Source organism: Chroicocephalus ridibundus, chromosome 7 (assembly GCF_963924245.1).
Source record: "Chroicocephalus ridibundus chromosome 7, bChrRid1.1, whole genome shotgun sequence".
NCBI lineage: Eukaryota > Metazoa > Chordata > Aves > Charadriiformes > Laridae > Chroicocephalus > Chroicocephalus ridibundus.
This window is the reverse complement of record NC_086290.1, coordinates 41,562,461-41,574,573: the sequence shown is the minus strand read 5'-3', so window position 1 is coordinate 41,574,573 and position 12,113 is coordinate 41,562,461. Positions and strand designations below refer to the sequence as shown.

Sequence of the window (12,113 nt, the reverse complement as noted above, 5' to 3'; positions counted from 1 at the left end):
ATTCTGACTGATAATTTTGTGTCTATGGTGTTTACTCAGGGATAAATCAACTGGACTGGGCCAAAAAATGTGAAGACAACCAGAGATCGCCTTTCAAATAACTCCCTTTGGCTGCTCTGAGCCTGTCTCGTATGCCTGATCCTTTAACGCTCTGACATTTTTCCTGAATTTGCCTCGTGAATGCCCACTCCAAATGAGCTTGGGCATAAAAGCCCCCACCACAGACAAGCAGCACCCCTACAAAGATCTGGGAGTTCCCACACACTCTAAAACTACTGACAAAAACGTTCTGACAAAATCCATGTTGAAAAACAAGTAGACTAAAAGATAATTTACATTTCACTGGGAGAAACAAGAAGAGAACAGGTTATTTTAGAGAATGACTAATTTGAAAATTACTAAATTCTGACAAAATCAACACTCAAAAATAGGTGGCTTAAAAGATAATTTAATTAGAAGGAAGAAAGGTTATCCAAGGAAATGACTATTTTGGAACAATTCCACCAAATTCAATCAAGTAAGAGCTAACTAGCTTTCAGGTACAATCCAGTTGTCACCAGAACCACAGTAGGGTTGTCCCATGCCATAGACATCACACAGTGGGGAATGATGGCCTGTATTGTGAAGGAAAAATTTGCAAGACTGGAGCTTAGGTCAGCATCGTTGTAATTATTCTACATCCATATGAAACACATAAACAGCTAAGCCCTCATCATTAAAATGCCTCACCGCAGCTGGCAACCTTAGCAGAGAGATGAAAATCTGGTGTTCCTAAGTATTTTTTCTCTGGTAGGACACAGTGTGAAAAGCCCTTTTAAATAGCCACGGTCCTTAAATGATCTGTATGCCGTAAATGCAAGAGCGCAAAAATGCAAATTACACCGCCCCAAATTCTTGGGGATTTACTCTGCGACTTCTTTGAACTCACAGGCAGATCATTTCAGGATCTAAAAGTCTGTGGGGCAGATCATGAAAAGCCAAGTGAGAAAAGTCCCAGGCGGTATCTTACCCCCACCACCTGTAGCCATTCTGTAGAACAAGGGTGGTGGGGTTGCTGTGGATCACAGGAAAAGTGGTGCCTGACAGGAGGGCTGGGCACCCGCTGCCACTTCTCCTACCAGATGGGGCATTCGTTTGGGTTTCCCTGCTGTTGCCCAGAGACCTGATTGCATGGAAACTTAAACTCTGTCAAACCTTGGCTAACGTTCAAAAGCGATTAGCAGAAAATGATAAGCAGACACCATGAGTACAGAAGCCTCAATTTATTAGGAAATAATGCTTTGGAGGGGGCTGTACATAAGACTCTTTTTTATCCAATGTCACATTTAAAGAAAAAAACCCCTGCCCTAAAGGAACACCCAGCTGCCTCTTATTCTTTCCACTGACTACTTCTTCCTAATGTCCTTCTCTCAGTGTAATGTGGCACTAGAGGTCCAGCCTGCCCTGCTGTATAAAATGTGACCATTTCCAGGGGCTACGAGATAACCAATTTCTTCACACCCATGAAGAGATACATCTGCATGAGCGCAGGAGGAGGCTCTGCCTGGATTCCCACTACCCTCCATCGCTTTGGGGTAGGTGGAAACTTTACAGCAGTCTTTGAGGAATATGATGGCCACAGCCAGGTTCTGGCTCAATGAGAACGAGTTATCTATTTGCTGCTGTTAAGGCAGGATTTTGGACAATCTCATTCTGTTCTTCCTTTTTCCTCTGAGATTGGTGCCTGCATTATTTATCAAAGACCACACTACCTCAGAGCTTCTAACTTTTGATTGTGCTGTACAGCCCACAAATTACTGTCAAGGATAAAATTTGATGCACAGAGCTAGAACTTGCATCTGGTCACTCTTCGGCTGTGCTGTCTTAGCCTATTTAAGTCATCTTTGACCCAAACAGTAAAAAGCTGACATGCCTGATACCTTCCTGTCTGGATGTCAGGGATATCGTGGGGTGGGAATGGCATCCTTTCATTTGTGTTATATGCCAGCAGTCGTCTACAAAAGGAATGCAGAAAAATAGGGCTCGTCTTAAATCACTAGGCAACATTGCATAAAGTCAGGAATGTATCCTGGATAATTAAAAAATTAAACTACAAGCACTTGAATATCAGTGATCAGTAGAGACCAAAGTGGACAACAATTATCAAACATTATCTCAAATACTTAGTATTTCACAAAATCGAATAGAAAAACAGAGCATTGTATGAATCTAACTTTTTACTGAGCTATGTGTGTGCTGAACTTTATTCAAAAGAAGAGTATCACTGATGTGAATGGGACTGTCCACTTAAGCACACACAGAAATCTTCCCAAGTCTTTGTCGGACACATTCCTTAGGGCATTGCTACTCAATGCTGACTTCTAAATGACAGTCACTGCACAACTTTTTGAAAAATTAAATGTCCAGTTATAGAACCTGACATTTCAAAAATCAGAAAGCAGATGATATAGTTAATAAATCAATAAGTTTCAAACATGTAGAATGAAAAATGTGAGTACTTTTTTCCTCTATTTAATTATTTAAGTGTATAAATATTTGGCATTTTATCTGAGAAAGAGCAAAGATTCAGCTTGGCTCAAATGTTATCCAGACAACTCTGACTAGCCCCAAGAAACTACTCCTCAGAACGTGGGGGTTGCAGATGAGTGGCAGACCGCTTATCTTGAGAATTAACCCAGGCAGGTGAACTTGTACTCTTGGGGTCTTATGTTCTTTTGCACCTCTCACACTTATCATTGGACACACTTTGCAATTCATGAGTAGAGATGCTCACTCTGATGCGTCAGCGAGAAAATATTCTAGTGAAAAGCCAGAATATGCTTGTCTTTCTACAAAACTGGCACAAAGAGAAATAAATTCTGCAGCTTATCTTGGCACAAGAGCCATCAGCTTTACTGGCAAGAAATTCCTACTGATGAATTGCAGCCTCAGTCTCATACATCTTATCTACCGGGAGTCTAGCACGGCATGAGGGTGGTTCCCACCCAAATCCAACACCAACTCCATATTTTCTCCTAGAATGTTTTGAAAGAGCCATAATCATCTAAATACCATTCATCCTTCTGTGTTCTCATTTCCCTATAGGCAACATATAGCTTAGTTTTAAAATTACAGTCAATGTGCTGTAGATCTTTTGAACCACTAGATCTGATGCTATGTTACCCCAAAAAGAAGAAGGGAAAAAAAAAAAAAAAGAAAAAAAAGTAATGTCATGTGTTTCAAAAGTCTGAAGGCTGCATTATAGCTTCAGCTTAGTAATTACAAAGATTTATGTTCCATTCTGCCCCAAAATCCAGAGCTCATTGTCCATTCAACTTGCACTGCTTTGACTTACAGTTCTCTGCATCCATTATCTTTAATAATAAAGAGCTGACTAAAGTTAATGATTGAAGAGCAAGATGTGATTAATAATATGAATCTAATTTATGAGAAAACAAACTGGAGTATGATTTTCATGTTTCATTAAAATTATCTTAAATGTACTCCTTAATGCTAATTGATCTTACAGAGGTGAGAAAATATTCTGTTCCAAATTAATGGGAGAAAATCATTCATCTTCTTTCTGGAGGGAACATTTAATATCATTCAGTATTAAGAGGGAGATAGCATCTTTACAGTGATTTCAGCACTTGAAGTGATGCTTCAATGTGAGCACACATCTGAAATCTGCAAGATTTCCCACTGAATAGGGAAACAATTCAACAGAATAAATACACAACCAAATGACATAGAAAATGTTTTGGGTTTTTTTTGTTCATAAAAGATCTTTCCTATCTTAGCAAAATTACCACAAGCTGGAAAACAGTGCTGGTGTACGAAAATTGAGTAAGCTTTTTCCATCAGTTTATCAAAGAAAAACTCTTTTATAATTCTGTTAATTTCGTATGAACAGGAGATTACTGAGACATTTGCAATAGAAAGTTCCTTGCAGGATTTAGCGAAAACAAAACAAAGCAGAAATCTATTTTTCCATTGAGTTTTTCACTTTTGTTTGTATTTCAGTATTTGTTTCTCTTTTTGAATTATTCATATTTGGATATCAAATATTCTTACAAACCAACACATTTAAGAATAATGAGTCTTGACTGGCTTCATTTAAACTTGTTTTGCTTTAAGCCCGGGATTATTATTAAATGACCTTCTATTCAGTCTGTGTCTATGATCCATAAATAGAAATTGCCTAATGAGCATCTCAAATATTCCACTGTCATTTTCATGTCAGTTTTTCTTATTCCGTGTTTGTGTAGCTCTGATGACAATACCTATCCACACAAAGCAATAGCTCTTTGCCTCCTTCCTCTCAAATCCCTTCCATGAATACAACCTTGTCTAATCTGGGCTGGAACTTGTATCTTTACGCTGTTTGAGAAATGCAAAGCGACCATTATACCAACTGAAGTAGCAACTTGAGATTTTCAAGAGTTGCTCTATGAGAAATACCGCAACAGCAGCGATAATTACTGAATTTTATGATGAAAGAGAAAGAAAATCCTCTTGCATTATTCTCGCATTTTACTTGAACAGGATTTACGTATTTGGTCTGCAAAGCAGCAGGGAGAAATACATTCTCCAATGTACTAAATCCATTTATAGCTACACCAAAGAACGAAGGTAGAGAAGAATAACGGAAGAGATGCAGAGTTTCTGATGCTACCTACAGCGATATGTTAAAGAGAAAATAATACACATTCCATGAGAAATCAGCAGTGAGTTCTGGGGCTGGGGGAAGAATAAATGTATTAGGCTTCTATGCAGCTTGTGTTTCTCCTGTGGCATTTTCCCCCATTCCTTTTGCATGTAACTTAAAGCACATGCCAGCACTTACAGAACTGACAAAACTTACAAAACAACAAAACTGACCTTGAGTTGCTCTATCTATTGAGCTGATGCAGCGCAGTGTGCAGCAATGCAGTCTTCCAGCCCCAGACCATCAGTTGCTAAAACCACCACCTAATTAAGTCTACCTGTTAGTCAGTGATGTGGTGCGTGTCCATTTGTCGTACCATGAGGATTCAGTCATTTCAGATATCAAGGAAATACTATATGGTGACATTTTTGGTCAGAAGATAATAGCTATGTTAGTGAGTATTCTGTTGCCACATCAGCCTTACTTTCTATTTCGATTTTACACTGGTTTTTCTCACACCATACATGCCACCACTTTGCTTGAATTCAAGAAAGACCAAGAAAAAGACTGCTTACCGTTCAGAGAGATAAAGCCTTGTCAGCAGAGCTAGTGAGAACAGTGTTGGAGAATGGAAGAAACTCAATGCTATTGACTGAATCTTTATGGACACACATCGTATATCTGCATCTCTCACTGCAAAAGAAAATCACAGAAATACAGCACTTGCCATTCAGGTAATAAGAACAAGATAAAAGTTTAGGTAAATTACTAGTGCGTTTCACGTATCTTTCCTAGCTACGCTTTAGAAAAAATGAATATTGACAGCTATTCATCACCCAAGTACTACACCATGGAGAAAAGGAGAAAATAAAAAAAAAAAGACAAACCAGTTAGCGTTTGCTTCCCAGTAATGAAGGCCATAGTGGGAAGGCAAAAAGAAATGGAGAAGTGGGTTTTAAAAGACTGAATTGTAAGGAGCAGCAATGAAAGCACCACTTTGTTTCCTGGGTGCATCCTCAAAAGCCTTGTTGATGTAGAATTTAAAAGGAACATGGATGAAAAGGTAGGATAGGGACAGCACCACTTCCTTCTTGCTTACAAAGGGTCTAAGAAATCTATAGCACCATGCTAACGTGCACCTTGAAGAAAGTCAGAGAGTGCTGGCAGCCTGACATTCTTCTCAAGGTCTGCAGAAAGACTTATAGAAACTAAGTGATGCCTGGAAGTTCTTCACTGAGGGTGAATTCTTGTCACTATGGACACCCAAGAGGCCTTTCCCCTGAAGAAGGTCTCTTACTAGCCCCTAGCCATTAGAAGCTGTAAGTTCTTAAAGCAGATGTGAGGAAACAGAGGTGAACCCCAGGCATCAAGGTCTTTACCATGAACTGACCACGGCTCAGATGGAATTACTCTGTGACATGGTTCTGGAAGTGCTTTCAACACTGAAGACTTCCAACTATCCTGCCTTCTCCCAGCTGATCAGCTATGAAGTAATAACTTAAAGATATTTGTTTTATTTTCTTATCTTTTAATGAGTTAATTTCTGAGACGGCATTATTGATCCTTCTCAGGTCAGGGTATCAACCTGATACAGAATGGAACACAAGACGGAAGCTTTTCCCATTGTAAGGAATAGAGACACAACCACTATGACACTGCTGTAGAGAATCAGTTCTCTCACAAAACAGCCTGAAGTTGGCTGTATAGCTATGATCTTACAAAAGCTTTTTGGCTTTTGTTTTGTTTTCTGCATGCACACCAGAGAAGAACGTTCCTTAAACTGGAGTCCAAGAGAAGAGGAGGAAGAGCCCACGGATGCCTCACCAGGATCACACAGAAGGTAACAAACAAATCTGGGATTACTCAAACTGAACAGAACGGCAAAGGCTTAACTCCCACGCAAGCACGTCAAGAGGGGAGACAATTGAAATGAACGAGCATTCACCACTCATTATGGCTGTATACAAGAGTCACCCATGCTGATAACGGCTTTCAGTCTACGGTTTCTTTAGATATACGTGAGACTTCATGAATTTGCAGTGTTTGTGTTGTTATATCCTGTGAAAACATTCAGGTAGGCGAGCATACTATGGAAAAACCTAATCAATGTAAAGTCAGTAGCAGTTCTAGCCTCTTTGTTCATCTGAGTCAAAAATAGTATGAAAAAATAAAAGCCAACAACTCAACATAAATTATTACAGCTTTCAGTGACAGCTCAGAATTTTATTCCCTGCTCATGTGATTCTGACAGTAGAAACACACCTCCCTTGAGCTGGCTGCTGAATATATCATTGGGGCTTGCAAATTAGATTACCGGGTGGCTCTTAACTGAGAAATTTCTTACAATATTTATTAAGGAAGCTGTCACCAGGGGGAATTAAAGATGTGATTTTTTTTTTCTTTTCTTCCTGCCTGTATGTCACCAGAAGACTCTCAGAGCTCTTGCAGGTTTTGTATCAACAGCACAGATCAGTATCTGCAGATCAGATACAAGCCAGTAGAGCTAGAGGGGTTTGATGGGCACTACCCTTGATCACTGATCTAACAAAGTGACTTCTCAGACGTATTTTAATGATTTTCCATTTCCCAGACTGAAATGCATATGCTGCGCTGAATGAACACCAAGCCTGTCCCCTCAGAAGGGATAGCAGAAGGGAGATAAGTTGCTTCTGAGTAGAAAGTATTATCCAGGAAATATATTTCAAAGGAATATTAGATTCCACCAGTATCAGTTTCCAGAATCTATGTTTTTCTATTACAGATAGCACATTATACCATTCAGTATTATTTGTTATATAGACTACATGTGTTATGTTATCACAAGCACTCCTTTTAAACTAGTCATAAAGTATTGTGGCTGTTAGAGCTTGGTGCACAAGATCTCTGATATTCATGATCGCTTGATATATGACAGTAAAATAACTTCAGTAAAATAATTTTTTGTTTCATAGTCTCACGGTAATGTTTTACACCACAGAACAGGCCTTTTTCATCTCAGATCATATACTTTTATTTGTGTATAGGTATGCCATTTTTAAAGAGTGACCAATGACTTCCTGCTTGCCTGTTACACTGTAGGAACTTTGAGTTGCTGAACAGTTTCTGACAAGTAAAATCCCGCTCTGTATTTTTGTGGGCACTTACTAGTTTTGAAAACATAGACAACTTTACATACCGCAGTGTGACAGTGTTCCACTAGAAGAAAAGTGGAATTTTTTCCTGGAGAGGGGTATTTTCCTGTAATAACAGGATGCATATACGTCCTTTTAAAAGGCAGGGGGAGAACAACCTCTTCAACCTGCTTGAGGGGGCTTGGGGTGAAAGAACACAGTAAAAGGAAGGAAAGTAAAGGAAAAAAGAATATTTTGTTTGTGAGTCACTGACATAAGATATAGACCATCCCAGGCAGACAGGCTGCAAGAACAGGCTTGTGAGAGATTAATTAGGTGCCAAAGCAGGAAGGCCCATTCAGAATCCCTTAGCAAGGTGAAAATGGACTAAAGTGATGGACCATGACAGCAGCAGAAGGGAAGGAAATGATTTGTACTTTTCCATCAAGAACATAAACACCCAGACCTGACGCCATGGTCTGTCTCTCTCCTTGCCACTTCCATATCATTGCGTACTGATGAGTGAGCTCTGGCTCTCAAGATTTAATTTACCACTCTGGTAACTGACTGACTGATATTTCTAAGAACCTCCAACTGCTACACAAATAAACTCATCTTTCCTTCCAGCTGAGATATAATTTCAGCAAGACTGTCTTGTATACAAGCTATCTTTTGGTTGGAAAGGGGAACGTTTTATTTAGATGTTCCTTTTCCACAAAAAAGAGTTAATACGAAGGGTAGAGCATCACCCTGCTTTTCATGGGCACTCATAGTTCTATCCAATGGTTCAAGTTTGTCTATGTTAGAAGAAATCTGCAGTAATGTTCATCATCTAATGTTTTTTTCTCATTATGAACACATAGCCTCATGGATATAAGCTTCACCATCTCTGAACATTTTAGTTCAGGAGAGAGAGGGAATCATCTGGCAGGTTAGGCATTTGCAGTACTCTTGTTGCTTACATGCGGAGACAGAGAAGGAGGTCCTGAATAAATGATGCCATTGTAGAAATACTGCTCAGTAGTTCAGTATTTTGCAGATTGCATTCTGAACCTCATCTCGGACACCAGTTCCAACCTTCATCCTTTACCCATGTTACTACTTTTTCAACGTAAAACATCAGTTAACACATTTTCTTGACTCATGACTAATTATCCTCAGTGTTCTCTTTTTCTCTACAAAGTCAATTTCCCTTCCCTTAAGTGCAGGTAAGGAATGACGTCAATCAATAAATCAGCCTTTATTCTACCTCACCAGGTTTCAGTTTTTCTTAACAGGTTCAAACAAACGTGGACAGACTGTTACAGTTACAAGGAGCACACCAATACCATGAAAGTCAGCATTTAAATTAATCATACCATTATCTGTATCACTAGTTCAACAGTGATGGGAAAATTTTCCTTGCTCAATTTTGAGAGACTTCTCTTTTGAGAATCACATTCCAGAACGGTTCATTCAAATTCAAAAGGGCTGTTAGTAAAACTGCACTGAAAACAGAAGATATGAAACACTTCCACTTACATAAGACTTCACTGAGTATTAACAGGCTGCTGTCTCTACGCCAACGTACCACAGCAGCCAAGTAATGCGCTAGTTACATATTTCAGCAACTGTACAATAACTGAGAAAATACAGATACCGGGTAGATTTCTTTTACCCTGTACACTTTCCTGTGTGCACAGATGGAGTTAAAACTCAGTAAGGACAACAAGCCGGCATGCCCTGATAGGAATATTTTAAAATTGCCTGGTACATATTTATTGCCAAAGGCTAGACAGGGCACAAAGCATAGGACAATCTGCAGTGCTCCACACCAACTTAGTACTCATTTCCAAAGACACACGGCAAACTGGAGCAACAGGTGAGATTACATGTTGACAATGCTTTTGCTAATGAAAAGCATTTAAAAAAACCCACCCAACACACAACACATCCTTACTAGCAATCCTATGAAAACAGGACAATCTCTGCCTCCTTTCTTGATTTTTTTTTTTTTTTAAAGCATGTGGTTTCTATGTTAAGCTCCATTTGGAAAAATGGGGGGGGTAGGGGGTGATACCATTTCAATGATTAGTTAGGTAGTCATTTATTTTATTGCCGTGCCATATTAAATCTCATTTCGAGCATGGTCACTAAAAGCACCTATACAGGCAATCAAAATTAATGAGATTTTAAGCATGTACTTTTGAGTTGGTGCCTCTACCAAACATCTTCTTACATGCCTCCCAAAGGAAATTATTAAATGCACGAACACTCTCAAACTGTACTATCTTTCCCAACAACTACTCTCTCAAATCGTCCCACAGAATGAACACTAAACTAAACCCTTTTGCACATCTATGGAATAAAGTTCTTCTGTGTGACCTGCAATCACTAGCAGGTACAATGTCAAGGTAAACTACAGCAGAAAGTCACCTGCTGTGAAGGTGGCCACAACATTTCTGAGGAAGCTTTGTAAGGTCACACAGCAACCAGCCTCCAGTCCTGCTATAGTGATATAATTGTAACAGTGCAAAGGAGAGTACTTTTAACAAAAACAAATCCTATCCCTTGCCCATTATGTGGCTTTATCCCCAAAGTCTGTTTAAATTAGGCATAGAACTTTTCCAGCCAAGATCAATGGGCAAGTATAGCAAATGGGCTGACTTAAGACATTAAAATGCCAGTTTGGTTTATGCTGTTATAAATGCATCCTATCATGTCTTTACATTTTATGACCTCTATTTTATTTCTAGGTAGCTTCATATATGACACACACAATTATTCATGTCAAGAATGTAAAACTACCAGTATTTCAGTAAAAAGTGCCTACCATCATTTATGACAATGATTTTTTTTCCTTGACCCATTATTTCTCTAAACGTAACACATTTTATAAGACATTGACATGTGAGGACACTTCCTCTATAAAGTGCATTTGTCTCTGAAAAGAAATATACCGGCATGAAGCTGTCAATATGTGCCATTTTGTTCAATTACTACTTATCTTCAATAAAATGAAGCTGTCTTCAAATTGTGAACATTAATTTGTGCCCTTTTTCCAAATAGTGTTTGATACTTTGAAAATGCAGTGCTGAAGTATATGGTACTACTCTTTCTGTGAAAATGTAAACATTTCTTCTTCAGTATTTATAAATTTAGAGACAAAATATAAATTAAATCCTTCTCTGTATAATTTATCTTCACACTCAGCACTCATGGAGCACAATCTGAGCGCTCTGCAAAACAAAGAGCAATCCCCGAGTTTAGAAGAAGCTGTAAATCAGGGTTTCTCTAGCAAGGGGGCAGTTTGCAGAATTACTCCTGAGTTATTAAATCATGTGAAATCCCTTTATATTGCTGGTTTCAGATAATTTTAATTGTTACACTTTTTGAATTCCCAGTGAGAAGAAGAAGCAGGATTAAGTATTAAATCTTCCTGCCATCACTCACATCAGAGGCTGCTTTGAGCTCAGCCAGGTAAGACTGGCTGAATCAAGGAGCATGGTACATAGGTCCTGCTCCTACGGAAAGCAACACGAGGTTTGCCACTGATGTCAGTAGGAGCAGGATTAGATCCAGGTTTATCACCACAGGAGCCTGACAGCTTGCACTTTTGGTCTAGTGCACAATAAATTGAGCATGTAAAAGGAAACTGATCTCTGAAGCGGCATGGACAAAACTGGGAAGTTCAAGGGTGTAATTCTTTCCCTTCCTCTGTCCTTTTCCTCCTCCTTCTGCCAAAAGCAAGGCAAAGGCTTAGCAATTAGAAAGGCTTAGCCAAGGAAGAAAGAACCCCAAACATGATATAGTTGCTTTATTAATATTTTCTACGTATATAGACAAACATAACTCATCTGACTCCGAAGTTTACAAGTCTGCAATAAAATACTGTTACATCCTCTTCTTAGACCTCCTTGAGAAATATGAGAATTTAGGAGTCGTTCTGTTGAAACACAGAGGTTCTCAAATGGATCAAATCACTTCTTTTAATTAAAAGGACATAAGTTAACTTTAATAGTTACATTTTTGTCTTGCTTGGTAGGTTTTGAATGGCTGCACCAGTTTACTTTTCAAGTGCAAATGTCTTCTCTGAAATGTAGCAAAGTTCTTTTCCCCTTACTTTTCAGGGGCCGATCTGAGCATGGCAGCTTTCATTTAACACAGATTTATAAAGACTCAACAAAACGGTCACCAGCCCTGCTTTAGTTCCTGCTGAAATCAGTAATAAAAACTACAGTGATTTAGTAGGTGAACAGACAGCACCCTGCTGCAAGTGGGAACTGTAGTCACAGTCCTCTTCTGGCCCTGCTGGTATAAGGAACCGCTTGCACGCACAGGGCAGGCTTTTGTGCTCACGCAGGATGCTACTACACCTTCAGGTAAGCCCTAGGTCT

At 39.1% G+C, this 12,113-nt stretch overlaps 1 protein-coding gene across 1 annotated transcript in view; it reads right to left on the bottom strand.

Moving 5' to 3' along the window:
• The window catches only part of SPAG16 (sperm associated antigen 16), a 386,482-nt gene that overhangs the window by 151,497 nt on the left and 222,872 nt on the right, over positions 1-12,113 (bottom strand). Inside the window, 2 exon segments of the mRNA XM_063341470.1 lie at positions 5,159-5,160; positions 5,196-5,320. Coding sequence (XP_063197540.1) covers positions 5,159-5,160; positions 5,196-5,320 — 127 coding nt within the window.